This window comes from Cryptomeria japonica, chromosome 10 (assembly GCF_030272615.1).
Source record: "Cryptomeria japonica chromosome 10, Sugi_1.0, whole genome shotgun sequence".
Classification (NCBI taxonomy): Eukaryota; Viridiplantae; Streptophyta; class Pinopsida; order Cupressales; family Cupressaceae; genus Cryptomeria; species Cryptomeria japonica.
In genome coordinates, this window is record NC_081414.1 from 172,323,050 (window position 1) to 172,342,677 (window position 19,628).

Below are 19,628 nucleotides of genomic sequence, written 5' to 3' on the forward strand. Positions count from 1 at the left end.
AGACATAGGTGCATGATTTTGATCTTCTTTAGCCAAATCTTTTAGAGATCTCATTAAGAGTTGCATAAAAGAGCCACCTTTCTTCAGAGATGTGTTTGAATCCTTGTGAGATTGTGATATAGTTGGATTTTGATTTTGGACCTATTTTATTTTTCTTATATGTTGTCTTGTTACTTGTATTTTGCTTTGGTATGTCATGTTGATATGATTTTCAGCTATTTGAAATGTTTCTACTTCCATTTCAAAGGTTTGATTATCTATAAGTTGTTTTGATAAGTGATCAACTATCAATGTAGATACGATAGAGTTATATGAAACAAAAATATGATTCAAGTGTTTAAAAGTTTAAAAGTTTTTCAATCTTTGGTTTAGGAGTACAATGATGATGATTTGATAAAAATCAAGTCCAGTAGGAACGATATATCCTACGATGTGGGACAGGATTATCTTGACCAAACGTTTTAGTTTCGTGAAAAAGGATGATTGATCCTGATGAGAAACTATGTTTGAGTGATTAGTTTATCAAAGAGGGTGATAATGCACTTTGAGATGTTTGGATCTTGCACTTGTTGAGGGTGAGCACTTAAAAATATTAGGGTGTTTATCTTCTAGAGTCTGATTTTGACGGATGATAACTTGACCAAGCAAACCAAGGAGACAATCCAAGCACAAAGCGACAGATAATAGATGTTTATGATTACTGCAAATTGATCAAGCAGAATGATAGACCTGAAAAAGTCATGCAAAGTGGCAGCTCTGGACTAATAAAAATAGAGACTCGTATGACAATACTTCAAGAACCATACGACAAAAGATACAACACCAGACGACAAATCAAAAATTTCCTTTGAAAAAGCAGAGACACGTACAACAAGACTTTATGAACCATACAATGAAATAGATTCCTTGTATGACAAATCACCTGACTCGTACGACAAAGAATAGGTCAATGGAAAATATGTTTGTTTTTGCCAACTTTTGATTAGTGAATTTTGATGTTTTGCTTATGTTTTCCATTTTTAGATGTCTAATTTTTTCAATTTAGGGATGAATACACAGCAAACACATGATGTGATAAGTGACTCCAAGCATGCTAGACCCTAAGGAAATTGGCTAAAGAGAGAAAACCTTTGCTTGCAAGCTTAGGTACACACCCAATAGCTATTCAGAATACGGCTGCTGAGTCTCACGCAATAAATTCTCAATGCTGTATTATCTGACTCCGAACACTAATGGGGGCACAATATGGAAAGTGTCTTGGGAGAGTTACTATCTCTCTTGCACAAATATTATCACCCTTTTGGAGGTGAATCGGGTAGCTTCTAATTTAATTGAAACTAGTAAGGGATCCATTTAGCATGTCGAGGTATAATACTCAATTAAGAGGTCTCCCAGCCTTGAAAACCAAGGTTTGATATACCCGAAGGTATGGAGGAGAGTTATTCCCGAGCACTGTCGTTGACTTGATTTTCATCAAATCACATTTATTTTATAGTGGGTTGGATTACTTGGCATTAGTCATTCCCCTCACAACGATCGTAATGGCTTTAAGAGTTATTAGCTCCTCGGGAGGGCAGGCCTGCTAAAGATATGCACTGATGAAAGCAAAAGATGAGTCTAGCTTTCTGATCACCTAAGAAAGGTGAGATCATACTCGCCTATCATCAAAGACACAAAATACATGATTGTTCATTCCTTTAGCAAAATCAAGTGTGCCTAGAAAGAATAAAGAAGACATACAGTTTAGTAGAATTCTTTTAGGCAACCTGCAAAATAGATCCATTAGTAGTTATTGATGCATTTTGAATTAGGTCTTTGGCTAGCGTATCTTCGACAATCGTTCTGCAAAAAAGAGTTAGGCTACCAAAAATCTCACAAACAAGTTAGGGTTAACATTAGTAAAGCTCGGATTAAAACCAAAAAACCATAAAATGCAGTTTATTTAAAAACGTAGAGGCAGAGACTCATACAACATGATTTAACAGCTAAAATGACAAAACTTTAGATCTTGCACATAAGCAAAAACGGGCTAGTACGACAAATAAATGAGCTAATACGAGTCAGGAAATGTCAAGACAGAAATTCATATGATAAGAATTTAAATCTCGTGAGACAACAGAAATAAACTCGTACGACACAGAAATGGCCTGATACGAGTTAGGATGAAGTTTCATCCCAGTTCATAAATAAGTTTGTACGAGCCAGAAAGGAAGCTCGTATGACATTCTGAAACAGACCCGACAGAGATGAATGTTGAAGAAGCTTAACAGGCCAAAAATGATGATTTCAGCCCCACGGTGGGCGCCAAAATGTCGTGCCTATGAAGTGTGTACCTGTTATACCTGCAGCTACAACACAAAACACTCAATAAATCATTACAAGCAATGGTTAGAAAATTAATCAACGAAAGATAAAACCATAGCTAATCGATCTATTGCCTCCTAGTAAATGCAAGTATGAATTTTGCTCTCAGATTTGGTTATGCAAATTCCAATGACTTGACTACATCTAGATGGAGGATTTAAATGATGAAGATGCATAAGCTAGCAATGATAGCATGATTAAGCTACATGATTTCATGACTATTCTAGAAAATAAGCTAGAATGAAGATGTAATTAAACTAAATTTGAACATGATAACAATACTAAGAATTATTTGCTAAGAGTTATATGCCTATAGTAACAATGCTTGAATGCAAATGAGATGGATCAAATTAGGGACCCTTTGTGCTCCAAAATGGGGTCTATTTATAGGATTTCCAAGGCTAGGGGTGAGGTGGTAGGAATCAACGGTCAAGATTAAGTTTGAATATATCAATGGTTAAATTGGAGGAGGTTGGCAAAGAGGTTGGATTAAAGGGAACATATGTCATCTCCATGGTGACAAGTGTCAAGAGGCTTCTAGAAGAGGTTGGATGAAAGGGAACACTTAGTGACAAGTGTCACAAAGCTTTTAGAAGAGGTTGGATGAAAGGGAACACTTAGTGACATGTGTCACAAAGCTTTGGGAAGGTTCAAATAAAGCACCTTCTGGGTGAAGGTATTTCCTCCCACTTGGATGTCAATAGTTTCTTTTAGGTCACATGAAAGGTCAACCTCAAAGCAAACCCTCTTTTGAGGGCGAGAATTAAAAAACAGTCTGGCTCAAGGCAAACAACTTTTCCAATAGACTAAGCAATGGTTTGCATGAAAGGCCAACAAGGCAAAGGAAGACCAGGGAACTCAACCCATACCGGAACCTGCAATTTTTTGTCATCTAAGATAGAAAAGTCACAAGACCAATGTTGAAAAACTGGGAGGGAAGACCAAACGGTCCATGGCTCATGGGAGAGGATAGCCTCAACATGGGAAGGGTTCGAAAGAGAAACAAAAAGAAACCCTTCATGAGACTTTGGACGCCATCGAGCCAAACTCCATGAGGAGACTAGGCTTTGGCAACCCAATCATGAAGCATGCTTTCAGGAGGGATCCTACCCACAAAATATCCTATCAAAGTGCATTTTTCAAGCCACTCACAGTCATTATCAAAATCGTGAACAGGAAGTACAACATCAGGCGAGGACATACCTCGTGAAACACTTTCGGAACAAATTTGCGAGGGCGCTTGTTCTAAGGCACCATGAGGGTCTGTCACAGCAACTCCATCACCAGCATTAATTGTTGGGCTAAAGTTGGTCGGAGCCATAATAAACACAAAAATCCCACAGTAAATGCAGTCTGAAGAAAGCAATACGTAATACGCAACCTCAAACCCTAGCAAAGCTCATCTAGAACTTGGTTGGCACCATTATATTCCATTTGAAATTGAGAAGTTGTAACAGTTTATTGAAATTTATGCATTCTTGTTTGTTTTTATTATTCTTCAATATATATCTATTGGTTGTTTTCTAGGAAAAATATATGGGTGAAATGTTAAATACATTTTAAATTAAAATGAAAAATTTAAAAGGTTTTCTATGATATTGTTTTTATTTTAGTAAGGTTTCTTTCTTATTTTTTATATTTTAAAAGTATTATTAGGTTGTTTTGAGAGAAAGTAAATGTTTGTTGAAAATTAGGTATTATATTGTATTTGAAAGAGTGTAAAAAATATCAAAAGGAGGAATTATGCAAAAGATACTGATTCAAATTTTGGGAGAGCAAAAAAAGTGAATAGGTTTTGTCTATTTATGTATGCTTAAGTCTAATATAGGCATCATTATTTAATATTTTTCATTTAGTTTAATATTACATATTTTCTAACTTCATAAATGCTTGCATTAGTTAGTTGTACTTTACCTAATCTATCTACCCTTACATTTGATTGGGACATGCCTTTTTTGGTGCTCTCAATTCTCTAGCTCCTCTAGCCTATACAAGCAAAGACATTGTACATTTGTAGATATCTCAACTTGATATATCGTTTCCTAGTGATTTATTATTTCTTTGTTTGTTGTGGAAGTGTGTGCATTTGTGATCCTCTCTTGATTCCATAGCTCCAATAGTCACTTCCTTGGAAAAATGATGGAAATGTATTAAAAAGGGATTCGAAGCTTTATTGTTGATTCTTTTGTATTGGTAAATATTTGCAACCTTCTAATAGTAGATTCTTTTGTATTGGTAAATTATTCTTGATTTTGATATCACAGTTGAAGACACCTGCAAGAGCATAGATTCTACATATTGTTTGTAAAAGCTTTTTATTGTAATACAATTGATCTGTGCTTTGGTGTTGTGGGTTTTTTTCCGAAAGAATTTTCCCACGTTAAATCTTTTATGTCATGTGTTTATGTGAAATCTAAAATTTTGTGTCCTTAACCACTCAACTAGCTCAAATGACTGTCTGAATAAGTTCGACCAGTTTGGATTGTTTCTACGATCTTGACTAATCTATTTTCACGTCTTTGTGCACGTACAGAATTACATGCCACTATGAAGTATAGTATACAGTGAAAATGATGAGAAAATTGTTGAGTCCACACAATGGAAGATAGGGTACTGGTATATGATTTGCAGAGAAGTTTCCTTTGCGTTGGACGAACTTGAAATATTAGTTAAATTCCAACGTATGTTGAACGATTGGTTCTAAAGTCTATACTGACCTACTTTCGCCGTGTGGAGGAGGATGAAAGGACTTCTGAGAAAAACTACCAATAATCTCTGTACAACAATCACATGGTGTGTACAAGTCTTTGCTATGATTTGCAGAGAGATTTCCCTCGTGTTGGACGGACTTGAAAAATTAGTAAAATTCTAACGTAAGTTGAACGATTGATTCTATAGTCTATACCGACCTACTTCCGCCGTAGGGGGTAAGATCATGAGGGAACTTCTGAGAAAGACTTCTAGGAATATCTTTACAACACTCCCATGGCGTCTACAAGTCTTGCTATATTCCACGGATGCGAGTCTATTGCAAATCGAACAATACTAAAGTTTTAGTGTTATAAAGTATCATAATATATGAAAAGTATGCAACCGAAAGCTAGTGTCTTCTATTTTAGTTGTCATGCATGCTAGCTAGTTGGGCAAGGACATCTTAGTGATCTGGTTTGAAGATGCAGAAGTTGATGCATCATCCGAGCCACCCAGGGCACTGGCTCACATATGTTTGGTACCCACTTGGGTTTATATGCGACGGTTGCGGAGAGGGTGTGCAGGGGAATGGGTATAGATGTGCTGCTTGCAATTTTGATCTGCATGAATGCTGCGCCACGGCTCCTCCAGTTTTGGACCAAAGTTTCCATGGTGGGAACGGCAATTGGGTCCAACTCCAAACGCTGCCTCCCTGTGGAAGTCAGATGCAGTGCTCGGAGTGTGCACACCGTGTGTCAGGATTGGGGTACTATTGCAGAAGCAGCTCCTGTGGGTACGCTCTTCACCCAACCTGTGCATTGCTTCCCAGGCGCCATACTCAAGTAGAAATAGCTCCCAAAGCCCATGCTGAAGTGGGAACAGTTCCTCTGCAACCAGATCTGAAATTTGATGGTACTCTGGACTTCTTAAAATAAATTTAGCAGCATTTTATATTCTTAGTTCATATATTGCTGGATTTGATTCTGTAGAATTTAAATTTTTTATTACCAATATTTTAGACCTAACATCATGATCGATCATCAAGTTCATTTTTCTTTCCTTTCATGATTATATTGTTCCTTTCAAAATGATGAAATGTTAAATTTTATTTGTTTATTCTTACGACCAAACTGTCATATAAAATTTTCATATTACAGACAGAGATGACCATCATCATAGTGGTCGCGGAATGGCTTTACGCGGTGGTAAATTTCTGGGGAAACTGGCATTTGGAGTAATTACGGGAGACCCCACAAGTATTGGAGGCGCCTTGGCTGACTTGGTTTTATCTGATTGATGGGAGATTTTTCAAGGATATGACCATTGGTGCGTGTCATCATGCCAGAAGATCAACTGCAATCTGCATTTAACTTGATTTTGAAATTGAGTTGTACGTTGGTTGTTTTACATGAAATTGATTTACAAGGATTTCTGAAATTTATGATTTTGAAATTGAGCTGCTCTACGAGCATTTTGGTTATTTTAGCTGTAGGTAAGATGGATTTAAATATTTTTTTAAGATATTATTTTTATATTTTTATCTTAATAAAAATGAAGGGGGTTTTCTTCTTTAAAAAAGCATGGCTTCCAAAACATGGTAAAAAGGGTATTATTGGATATTTTGAGAAAAAAAAATAGATGTTTGTTGAAAATTAGATATCTTATTTGAAAAAAATGAAAAATGTCAGAAATAATTTACTTTGAAGATTGGTTGCTGGTTCTTCTTATATTGAAAAACATTTACAGCTTCTCATATTAGATTCTTCTTGTATTCAGAAATATTTAAATTTTTAATATTAATTTTTTTATAAACAAAAAGGTTTTCTTTTGCAGTTTTTCCACATATTTGAGAAAGAAATGTACCATTTTATTTGTTTATAAAAGAAAAATTAATAAATGATATATCTAACTTTTTTTTTTTTTTTTTGCGTTGCTATTAAAAATGGATATTTGAGCTTGGCTATTATTAAGTTTTATTATAATGTTATTAAAAGTAATTTTTAAAAATATGGGTTTTGGCTCATAAACTCTTGAATTTTTTTTTCTAAAATTCTTGCAAATTTTGTTAAAAAAATTTATATGATTGCATAAGCATGTTGATGGGTGAATTTGAGACAAGAAGATATTCTTCAAATATTGAATTTGTTTGTGTTTAAAGATTAGGAAATTTAATTTTGAAAAATATAAATTTTATATTCAACTATTTACAAGTTTTCTTAAGAAAGTTTTGTGATTGTATAAATCTTGTTATGTCAATTTGAGACAAGACAGTGCTTTTAGAATTTTGAATTGGTTGTATTCCATTTTTTTATATTGAAGGTTCTTTTAACCATATAAACAAGATATTGAATTTTTTTTAATTATTTAAAAAATAAATTTATAACTTGTGTAAGCATGCAAGTGCAATGAAAACAAACAATAATTTATAAGATTAGATTATTTAAATCTTATGGCATCATAAAGTATTAATGAATTAGCTTTGAAATTTTTTTAAAAAAAATTCACTCTTTGCAACAACATTTATTTAATAGGTTTTGTAATAATATTTTTGTCACCAACAATTTTTATATAATTGATTTTGTAAAAATATTTTAAATATTTTTGTCACTCTTTAGAACAAGAATTACTCAAATTGGATTTATGATTGTGAAAGATGAGGACTCATATCAATTAATAACTTTTGAAGGATGCAAATGAGGATCAATAGATCAATTAAAGATAAATAGCTTTTATTAGTTAGTTGTCATGATTTATCGACTTATTGAAAATATTTACTTAGAACTTCTTTTTTTTCTTCAACTATTGATTTTTATTGTTCTTTTTCAAAGATTTATTGTACATTTTAAGAAAATATTTTTTTTTAATTTTTATTTGATAGCTTATTAAATTACTTTATAGATTTTTTAGGTAAAAATGAATTTTAATTATTAATTATAATATTTATTTTCATAATTGATGTAAGGTAGGGGAAATTGGGGTTTCAACAATTTAGATAATAAAACAACTAATCTCATCTCACTAACCAATACACTAAAATGGGGGTAAATTCAATAGATCTAGCCATAATTCAACTAAAGAAAAGGGTTGAAATACCAATTAAATTCACTTGTTTGATATCTCTTCCTTTTGAGTTGAAATTTGATTTGTATTGTAAATTTTAGAGTAAAAAAATGGATAATTAGAGTAAAATAGTAATAACAGAGTGTTCCAGATGTCAGTTTGGGCCACAGATGAAAATCTAAACTGGAAAAATGAATTAGAACATGTAACTAAAAATCTAGGTTGAATTGTCAAGACTAGGGTGGTAGGTCACCGTAGTCCTGTAACTTCTGGACAAGCAAGTGGGATCTTTTTCAGATCATGGAAACACACAAGATCCACTATAAGCAGATCGAGCAAAATTATCAAGAACAAGGTGGTAGGTCACCCTAGTCTTCTTCTTTTTGCTCCTATAAAAGCTAACATTGTTCTTTGCTGTCTATTTTGTTGGAATCTTCAATTGTGGCTCTTGAATCAATTTCCTACACACATAAAAAGAGATAGGGTTGTGGATACCGGTTTTCCTTGGGTCAAAACCAAAATTGAAATGATAATTGCAAAGGAAATAGTATTGGATTGCAACAAGATGCTTTTCTTTTGAGGGAAAGGCCAGCTCTAGAATTGAATTCTTGTAATTGAATTTGATACCTTAATGAAGCTTGTTTGAATCTTCACAAGAGGGTTTAGGACATCATGTAGAATTTTTTCATGGAAATTTGATCATGGATGCCATCTTGAATGCATGAGCTTGACTTAACATCTCCTTCAATGCTTAATGAATGCTTGATTGCTTGCTCACTTGAATTGAATTCTCTATAATATAATTGAGAGAGAGAGAGATCTAACTTAGAATTTGTCCACTTTAAATGAGAGGGGTAGGCCTCCTTTTATACTTAACCATCCAAAAATTATTTGAATTTTTAGAGCAGGCTGATACAAGACCTAAATTCCCACCCACTTGATGTGACCATTATTGGGACCAAATTTGGGTCTAATTAGGAGGAGCATAGTAGTTTGGTGCCCTGGTCTTGAGGTATGACCATGGTACCCTAGTGCCTTGGTCCTAGAAATAAGGACTCAAACTTGGACATGAGACAAAAGGGAAGTTGAAAATGCAAGTTTCTAGAAGGTGTGAACAAAATCAAAGCAGTCATCAAGGATTGAGAGACAAAATGCCAAGGTGAGGTCTAGGTGAGGATGAAATTGTATGTAGATATAATTTATGACACTACAATATAATATTTAAATTAATTGAATAATAAGAATCATATCATTAATTTAATTTGATTAAGTGATTTAATTAATGAATATGTGACCTATTTTAATTTATTATTTTTGTTAAGAGTAATGGTGTTAATGATATTAAATTGTTTACAACTTGTAAACATTTTTATTCTATGAAATGATAATTTTTTCATAGAAATAAATTTATTATTCTTCGAGAAGTATTTTATATGAAAAACTTGAATTTCCATGATATATATCCTTCTATTAGAGTTTTATATAAATTTAAGACATGAATGGTTAATTCATTATATTATGAAGGAAGAAATTATTAAAGGATTGGATTTGTCATAGTTGTTCTCACTTTATTAGATTTTATCTAGGGTTAGACAACATGATTATATTGAGTAAAAAAATAAAATTGAGTTCAAACATTATCTAAGAAACAACTGAAAAATGATATTATTTTCTCTTTGTAGGAGTTTATTTAGAGTTAATTAATATCTCATAGGTAAATACAATAACATTTTTCAAATATATTAGATTGATGTAAAGTTGATGTAAATGTAGTATTAAAGAAATCATTAATTTCCAAACTCTTGAATTTTATCTAGTTTTATGAAGATGTTCAAAGGAATGTGTTTGTTACATGTGGGTTTTAACTTCATAGTCATGTTTTAAAGGTTCACTATATGTCTTGAAGGGCCAAGGTGAAGACACTCTATGTATTAGGATTTGTCTTATATTTCTCGTGTATATTTGATCCTTATGTGAAACCAATTTGTGAAATAAAATCATGCTTGATTATTTTGTGTTTTTAAAGCCACATGTTCATCTTTTGTCATAGAGGGTGGCTCTAAAGGTCATGCATGATTGGGAGGTGTTGAGCATCATTGGGATGCATTATGGGATCAAAATGTATCATCTTGAATAGAATGCAAGGATTTCATCTCTCCTCCATTTCTATGATGGAGAATGAAATAAATATATTAAGGACTGCAATAAAAAAAAATTGTGAAGAGTATAGTGCAAAAAGAAGAGAGGATGTGAGATTATAGAAAAAATGACATGTTCAACAATAAATTATAGAACATTCTCAACTATGTTAAATATCTAGTTGCATTATATGTAATGGTCATTTAGAGATGTGTACAAGAATGTGTATAGATGTGTTGCTTTCAACTTTAATTTGAATAAATGTTGCTCCATGTAGAATAAAAAAAATAGAAGAACAATATAAAAAATTACATTGTAAAAAATAATGAGATATTATATTATCATCATTCAATTGCACTATTACATGCAATGTACTTTATAAAGTCATTAATTTTCCATTATGAGAATAGCTTAACACCCAACTAAGCAACTTATTAAGTAGATTATTAAAAGTAAACCTTAATTTTCTAACGCCCCCACCCCCATTATGATTTAAATTGTGAAAAAACAAGGATAACATAAAAAATTATATCAGCATTAGCCTAAACTTCTCTATCTAGTCAAATGTCCTAATTACCAAAAATGGTATCAACGTCAACCTAAACTTCTCTTGTCTAGGCAAATGCTTTGATTAGCCAACTCTATATCAACATCAACCCAAACTCCTCATATATGGGTGGATGGTTGGAGTATCCAACCAACACTCAATTGTTCATTATCAATTTGTGGATTCAACTATCTATAGACCACCAAAACATCACCAAGTTCACGGATTCAACTATCCACCAACCAATAGCAACTCACCAAGTATGTGGATTCGACTATCTACAAACCAACAAATCATTGCATACCCACTATTACTCCTAAAGGGACTAGAGATTAAAAACATTTTTATCCTACAATGAATCATACATGAATGAAAAGCTATCTTAGGATGATAGATATCCTCCTACCTCCATTTCATCTAACCTTTAACTTATAATTTTAGACCTTAACCACCAAATACAACATTAATGGATTCAAATACATGATTATTAAATATGGTGCATGTAACAATTAAGAAAAAAAAATTCATGTATCTAATATTATTGGGATAAGGTGAAATTAACCTTGCAATCCTAAACCATTCATAAATCTCCATGTTTCTTGGAAAGTGTTCCTTAGGACATGTGAAAAAAATATTAATTATTTGCACTATATAGCTATTTGTAATTGCATTTTCAAGAGGTGAACATGAAGAGGAGGTAGATATAAATAAAAATAAAAATAATACACACCTTCCTATTTTCATATTGAGAAATGAATGGTCATGCATAAGAAGACAAAATTTGGAAGGACAAAAGGTGTCCATTTGGGGATCTAAACTGTCACGACAAGCTATGGAGCACTTAGAATGTGTGAAGATTAAGTGACTTTGGATTCGGTACCCATGACAAGTCACTTGAAGAGTTATTTATTATTTTATTATGTCTATTGGATATTCATTCTACAAGGTATAGGTTTTTGCAAGTGGTTTTTCCTCTTCCATTTGGCTATACATTGGAGCCAACACATAATTGTTTAATTATCAGTTGATCACAATATATTTGGGGTTTCCATGTAGTTTTTAGATTATTTTAAGAGTTTATTGAAGTGTATTACTGAGGTGTTCTCTTTTTTGAAGAATAATAATATGCTTTCCTCATTCTCTAGTGGATTTTTTTCCTAAAGGGGTTTCTCTGTGTAAATTTATTGTCTCTCTAGGTATAGTTATTTTTATATTTATGTTGAATGGTGCAATCACATGTTCATTTTAGATTTGGTAATTTCTATATTCCTAATCACATAAGAAAGTTAATATTGCAAGCTTTCTTTACCTTGTTTCACAATATTTGGTATCAAAGCTAATTATTTTGTTGAGAGGTGGACACATTTTTCTGTAAGTGTTGAAGATTGTTTTTCCAGTGTGAGATTTTGTTGTGTGGTTTTGAAAATTTGATAAGAGGGTTGAAATGGCTTCTACTTCCTGCATATATATTGATAAATTTAATACAACTGGCTACAAGATATGAAAAATAAAGATGAAACATATTTTGGAGGAAAAAAATCAGTGGTTGCTAGTTTCACATGAAAAGAAACCATAAGACTCTACTTTGGATGATGATGCTTGGAATAAATTTAGAAAATAAGGCATGGGGAACCATTTGGTTGTTTCTTACAAATTCCATCCCCTTGAATTTATATGTAAAAGACATCACATACAAGTTGTGGAAGAGGATTGGTTATATTTGTAAATATAAAAGTTTTTCTAGTTAGTTATATCTCAAGAGAAGGTTAAATTATTTGAAAATGAAAGATGGTGAATCTATTATAGATCATTTGAATGTGTTTAATCTAATTATAAGTCAACTTACATTGATAGATGTTAAATTGGAAGATGAATATAAGTGTATATTGCTCTTTTGATTTTTACGTAAATCTTGGGAGAATTTAATTGTTGATATTAGTAGTGGTAGAACAAAGCCAAATATGGACAAATTGATTGCCATACTTCTGTTAGAATATGTGAGGAGAAATTCTATGAATGTTGGCTCTTAAGATGTCTTCCAAGTGCGAGGAAGGTCCAAAGGAAAAGGGCCTGAAAGAGATAAAAAGAGGGAGAAGTCTAAAGTATGATTAAAGACCCCTAAACAGAGAAAATTAAAGTGTTGGAATTATGGGGAATGAGGGCATGCAAAGAAGGAATTTAGAGTTAAGAAAAAGAATGTTGATTCCTCCATGGGAAAGTCCTCTAATGATGATTATGATACTTTTATTTATTATTGCTAAGATTTTTAGTTATGATGCTTCACTTGATTCAGGTGCCTCCTACCACATAAATCCTCAAGAGAAGTGGTGGAAAGAATATGATGGGAGGTATGTTTTCCTTGGAAACAATAGTAAGAAGAATTTTGTTGGCAAAGGAAAGGTAAAGTTATGTTTTAGTGATGGAAGAGTAAAAATCTTTGATAATGTTTTTCATACTCCATTTCCTAAAGGAATCTATAAGGCAAAGAGATCATTAGAGATTATTCATTTAGATGTGCGTGGTTTAGTGGATGTTGTTTCTTTGAGTAAATATCTATATCATGTTTCCTAAACATTGATGATTTCTTGAGATACAATTGGATTTATTTTATTCATTATAAATCTAAAGTTTTCACTAAGTTTAAGGAATTTAAGGCCTTAATGGAAAAGAAATTAGATTATAAGATAAAAGTATTGAGGACTGACAATGGGGATGAATAATGTTTGACTAAAGACTACTCCTAATTACACTCCCCAAAAGAATGGGGTGGTAGAAAAAATGAACTAAACCATAATGGAAAGAGAAAAGAGCATGTGGTGTCAGGCTTGATAGATGCTTTCGAATAGAAGCTGTTGGTGCCAATTTTTATTTGATTAATAGATCTCCTTGTTCAACTCTTATTATCATAACTCCTTATGAAGTGTGGATAGGTAGAAAGCCTTGAGTTGCACAGTTGAGGGTCTTCGGGTGAGGCTTTTGTTCATGTCTCTTAGGAGAAACAATCTAATTGGATCAAAAATATTGGAAATTCATCATCATTGGTTACAGTGAGAATGTAAAATATTATAAACTTTGGAATCCTCTAACCCAAAAAATTGATTCTTTTTAGAGAGGCTATTTTCAAGGAATTCAGAGCTTACTCAAGTGAAGAAAAACCAAAGTAGAAGACAAATACAGTATAATTCAATACAAAGATTGAGAAGTAAAAAAGATACACATGTGGAATAATAGATAAATTGATCTGAGGATGGACAAGAAGAAGACTTAGTTCAAAGAGTTCAGATGATGTGCAAGATGAGCACATAGATTAAAATGAAGAGGTTGAACCCATTACTTCTACCTTGAGAATATCCATAAGATAACAAAATCTAATTGATAGGCACAACCCACCATATTTTCATTGTATATTTTTTTTGTTGAGTACTAATAATGAACCTAGATCTTTCAAGGAGGCTCTCTCTTTGGAGGAAAGTAAGTCTTGGATGTAGGCCATGTAGGAGGAGATGATGGCTTTGGATAATTGTGACACCTAGGAACTTGTAAGTTTTCCCAAAGAGAGGAATCTCATTGGATGCAAGTGGGTATTTAAAAATAAGTTTGAAGATGATATTTAGTTAGAATGGTACAAGGCCAGAGTGGTGGCCAAGGGCTACTCCTAGAGAGAGGGAGTTGATTTTGGTGAAACTTTCTCTCCTTCTACAAAGTTGAGTTCTATTATATTCTTATTGTCTATTCTACCGGTTGTGATTTTGAAATAAAGAAAATGAAGGTTAAGACCGGTGCCCCATTTTATGAAATACCATAACATTAAAAAATATTCAATATTCTTATTTGCAAGGTGTATAGCATCTTTTTGAACAAGACTACCCATTTTCCTACCAAGATCAATTAAAATATATTTGATTCTACAATGCAAAATCACCCCTTTTCATTTTAAAATTCAAACTAGACTCTTGTGATCCCAATCCATTTAGTCATTGTGTGCCGACTTGAAGCACTAAACATTTCAAACTTTATTATATGGTATTGTATAAAAAAGACCTTAATTTATTTTTTACATGCTAAGGAAATCTCACTTACTACATGCAATGTCATTCAAAGAGCACATTTGAGAATTCACTACCACATCATCTTATACATACTGGGTGACAAATAGACATATCATGTGGCTACTTGATGTCTTCATTTTTTGTTCATAAGAACTTATTAAATCAACTCACTTACATTTTGGACCATGGGAGAATACAACCTATCTAGCAATCTCCTCAAAGGTGTTTGCAAATACCACCAACCTATTTCCAAATACAAAAAAAAATATTTGAATTAGTTTTTAGATTAGTGAACCCGATAGATCATTTTTTCATAGAAGGTCGATTTTATGTAGCACAATAATTTCAAAATTGTTTTGCACCATGATTTCTACCTAGATCAATCAAAAAAATTAGTCTACTATCTCCTATAACATTATAGAACTATATAATAGCATAACGTCATTTTAGATCATAGAATGACAATGTAGAGTCCAACACCAACAAACCACACATAAAGATAAGTAACTCTAAATAATATATCATCCTCATTTCATAAAATACATTTATCTATTTACACTTTATTATCTCAAATCATTAATCTTAAAATTAAATATGGTATTATCTATTTATTTACCTTAGAAAAGGGCTCTTTATTCTCCTTTTCGCGTAGATAACCTCATGTCCCCATGTGACTGCTTAGCTTATTTTGGCTAACACTCACTCCTCAAGATTTGAAGAAGCAATTTGTAGAACTAGTGGCCCCATTAATATTACTCTTTTTGCTTATTTTAAGAAGTCAATTTAAATTCTTTTACCCCATGAATAATAGATTATTTGAATGATATTAATGATAATTCTTGCATACTTATTTTTTCACAACATATTTTTCAATTTTCCTTTTAAAAAAATTTAAATTATCCTTTTTCCATAATTAAAAATTTATTAAAAAATATACTTAAAGTAGTTACCTAAGAACAAGATAAGCTTTGAAAAATAAAAAAGTTGAGAATAAACTGCATGTCCTTGCTTTTAATTTCTTATTTAATAGCAAGCAATTATATAACACAATAATTTTGGCAAATGTTTCAGTTCATGCATGTCTAGCCAATGTTTTTGGCTTCAATAAGTTGAAAGTGATCTTGTTCTTAGCCACTCAACTACCTCAAATGACGGTCTCAATTCATTCCACCAGTTTGGATTGTTCCTACGGTCCTGGCAATCTATTTTCACGCCTTTGTGCACTCACAGAATTAGATGCCATAATATAGTATAGTATAGTATAGTATACAGTGCGGGGAAGTTTCCTTTCATGTTCGACTGACTCTAAGTTGAATGAATATTTGATTCTAGAGTCTACACCAAATACATACTTTCGCCCTGTCAACGACATACTACGTCTCTCCATGAATCTCTCAAACCGCGAGCCTCTACGAATAAGGAGGCAAACGATTAAGTAGATGAACGTATATATTTATTATATTTGATTTATTCATTGAAAATTATTATTATATTCTTAGTATTGTTTGAATATAAAGAAATTTATCAATATTTTTAAAAGTATCATTCATAATTTATCTTATTATATGTCATTAGTATGTCAAAATGTATACAATTACTTATCATAACACTACAAAATATGAAAAATAATAGTTAAAATCTACTTTCATATTAAAGTTGAATCAACTTAATTTATTGTTAATAAAGATTGCATATTGAAATATTATCTACTTGACTTTGTATTTAATAGTATAACTTGATAATTTACAATGCACAGTTGTACAACCTCTCATCATCAACCAACAAAAATAAAATGTAATATGCAATATTTTGTCTAAATACACACAACAACTATTAAAATAAAAAACTAAAAAATGTTTATGTATGAAAATTAAGTAAATCTAATTTATTTATCAAAATATTGTGTATTTATCTTCATATTTCATAATAATACTTGATAATTTATAATACACAATTATTCAACTTGATAATTTAATATTAGGGGAAAGGACCCAGTAGTTGAGCGCGTTATAATTCTTGTGATGTTGATTTAATGTCCAACTTTTGTACAACATTGCACCAATAGTTATATGATAAGTACCAATAATTGAATGAAATATATCATTTGTTGTGAAAAGTAACTAATCATGTGATGCCACATCAGCTGCACAAGTATTGGGGCCTTTTTGCACACCTATTGGTCTCACTTTTTTTTTTTTGGATGTTTTGGACACCTTGGCAAAAAGCATGCTGATGTGGTATCATATTTGATGATGTGGCCCTGAAACCTTAGTTATAAGCGGGGGACTTGCCAAGTAAACTGCTGTAAAAAATTCAGAGTGATTTTAAATTTCCACGTTAGATTTTGGGAAATGCGGAGTTAGGATACACAACTATTGAATCCTCTCCCCTATATACTTATGTTCACAATCTTATATTGAACGATTGGTTCAAGACTATATACCGATTAAGGATCGTGACTGCAAATACAAATACTGAAAAATTGGGGACCCGCCTACTTTCACCGTGCGAAAAACTACCACTAATCTCTGTGCAACATTCACATGGCGTCTACGAGTCTTTGCTATATGCCACAGATGCTTGTTAACCGACTTACTGCATTTGTTGGCCTTGACTCTACCACTAGACTTATCAAAGATAGGTAAAGAGTAGTGATCCATTGTTCTTCTTTACGCGGCACCAGACTTATTGTCTGAAAGAGCTGGAATTATTAAAATAACAAAATAGAAGTGTTTATATATAGAAATTATAATCTGAAACACGAAACTTATCGCTTGTTTCGTTCCGGGAAACTTTCATTCGCGGAAACTTCTAATGCGAATGCTCGCCCCTTATAAATAGTACCCACTCCAAACTTTTTGTCATACAACTAGTGTGTTCCCTTTTCATCCAACATTTTAGTGATCTGCGTTGAAGATCCAGCATCCGCGTTACCCAGGGCACAGGCTCAGTTCTTTTCAATACAAAAATGGGTATACCTGCAACAGTTGCGGAGAGGATGGGCACGGTCAGGGGTATAAGTGCACTGCTTGCAATCTTGATCTGCATAAATCCTGTGCCACTGTTAATATGGCTGAAGAAAAGGTACCCGTTCAAGCTTTTCTGTCTTACAATTGTCTTCGTCTTTTTTTCTTTATACGACATTTTAGTGAATTGCGTGAAAGATGTAGCAGGTCATACAGCATCCGAGCCACCCAGGGCATTGCCTCAGATATGTTCGATATTCACACGCGTTTGTATGCGACGGTTGCAGAGAGTATGTTCTAGGGAATGGGTATAGATGCGCTGCTTGTGATTTTGATCTGCGTATATCCTGTGCCACGGTTAAAATGGCTGAAGAAAAGGTACCCATTATAGTTTTCTGCTATACAACTCTTGTCTTCACTTATCTTGTATACGACATTTGAGTGAGTTGCGTTAAAGATGTAGCAGGTCATGCAGCATCCGAGCCACCCAGGGCATTGGCTCAGCTATGTTCGATATCCACGTGGGTATAAATGTGATAGTTGCGGAGAGAGTATTAGCGGGAGAGGGTATAACTGCGCTGCTTGTGATTTTAATTTGTATAAATGCTGCGCCACCGCTCCTCCAGTTTTGGACCAAAGTTTCCATGGTGGGAATGGAAAGTGGGTCCATTTCCAAATGAAGCCTCCCGGCGGAACTCAGACGAGTTGCTCGAGCTGTGGACGAAGTGTGTCAGGATTGGGGTACTATTGCACAAGCAGCTCGTGTAACTACGCTCTGCACCCCACCTGTGCTTTGCTTCCCCGCCGTGCTCAAGTGGACAGAACTCCCCCGGAACCAGGTCTGTAATTTCAGGGACAATATTATTTTCTAATTCAAACTAATCATACTTACGATCATATCTAATGATTTCTGACTGTCATGAGACAGGTAAGCGCAAAATAATACGTCATCCGAGCCACCCAGAGCATGGCCTCAACTATGTTCGATATCCGGATGGGTTTCATTGCAGCGGTTGCAGAGAGGATATGCAGGGGAAAGGGTATAGATGCGGTACTTGTGATTTTGATCTGCATGAATGCTGCGCCATGGCTTCTCCAGTTTTGCACAATAGTCTCCATGGTGGGAAAGGAAAATGGGTCCAATTCCAAACGCGGCCTCCCAGCGGAACTCAGACGCGGTGCTTGGAGTGTGAACGACGTATGTTAGGGTTTGGGTACTATTGCACACGCAGCTCCTGTGGCTACGCTCTGCACCCCACCTGTGCATCGCTTAAAAGAAGCCATACTCAAGTGGAAGCACCTCCCACACGCCACACCCAAGCGGAAGCAGCGCCCCGACAACCAGGTGTGGAATTTGATGATATTTGGTAATATTTATTGTAAGTGGATATAATTCATTGGCAAATATTTGTTATAAAAGAACATTATTTTTATAATAATTACAGACAATGATGAGCGTCGTCGTAGAGGTCGCGCAATGGCTATCCGGGGCGGTAAGGTTCTGGGAAAGCTGGCTGTTGGAGCCATTACAGGAGACCCCACAAGTATTGTAAGCGCCTTGGTTGACTTGGTTGTATCTGATGATGATTAGGAAGATTTTTGAAGGAAAGGATATTGAAATACGGCTGGTACCTTTGGCATCATTCCAGAAGATCAACTTCATTTAACTTGATTTTAAAATTGAGCTGCTGTAGGTGCATTTTGCTTGCTTAAGGTCAAGTCGATTTAAAAGGACTTTTGAAATTGAACCGTTATTACAGTCTGTGTGCTTTTGTTATTTTTCAATAAATATATCTATTGCTTGTTTTGTGG

At 33.5% G+C, this 19,628-nt stretch overlaps 2 protein-coding genes across 2 annotated transcripts; both read left to right on the plus strand.

The window, feature by feature from the left end:
* The first annotated feature begins 5,347 nt into the window (after positions 1–5,347).
* LOC131047649 (protein VACUOLELESS GAMETOPHYTES) lies at positions 5,348–6,572 on the plus strand. Its single transcript, XM_057981438.2, has 2 exons — positions 5,348–5,967; positions 6,213–6,572. Exons 1-2 carry the CDS (start codon positions 5,538–5,540, stop codon positions 6,350–6,352), a joined length of 570 nt encoding a protein of 189 aa, XP_057837421.1. The 5' UTR covers positions 5,348–5,537; the 3' UTR covers positions 6,353–6,572.
* Positions 6,573–17,393: 10,821 nt separating this feature from the next.
* Positions 17,394–19,407, plus strand: LOC131047637 (uncharacterized). Its single transcript, XM_057981415.2, has 6 exons — positions 17,394–17,491; positions 17,838–17,934; positions 18,024–18,194; positions 18,283–18,655; positions 18,745–19,161; positions 19,262–19,407. The coding sequence occupies exons 1-6, from the start codon at positions 17,394–17,396 to the stop codon at positions 19,405–19,407; spliced, it is 1,302 nt and encodes a 433-aa protein (XP_057837398.2).
* Positions 19,408–19,628: the final 221 nt, after the last annotated feature.

What these genes read in the sequence shown, in the direction of transcription:
- LOC131047649 (XM_057981438.2), top strand. Translation starts at nt 5,538, where the DNA reads ATGCAGAAGTTGATGCATCATCCGAGCCACCCAGGGCACTGGCTCACA. An exon ending in ACCAGATCTGAAATTTGATG is followed by an intron (nt 5,968 to 6,212) that starts GTACTCTGGACT and finishes TTCATATTACAG; the next exon opens with ACAGAGATGACCATCATCAT.
- LOC131047637 (XM_057981415.2), top strand. Translation starts at nt 17,394, where the DNA reads ATGGCGTCTACGAGTCTTTGCTATATGCCACAGATGCTTGTTAACCGA. An exon ending in TTAATATGGCTGAAGAAAAG is followed by an intron (nt 17,935 to 18,023) that starts GTACCCGTTCAA and finishes AAGATGTAGCAG; the next exon opens with GTCATACAGCATCCGAGCCA. An exon ending in TTAAAATGGCTGAAGAAAAG is followed by an intron (nt 18,195 to 18,282) that starts GTACCCATTATA and finishes AAGATGTAGCAG; the next exon opens with GTCATGCAGCATCCGAGCCA.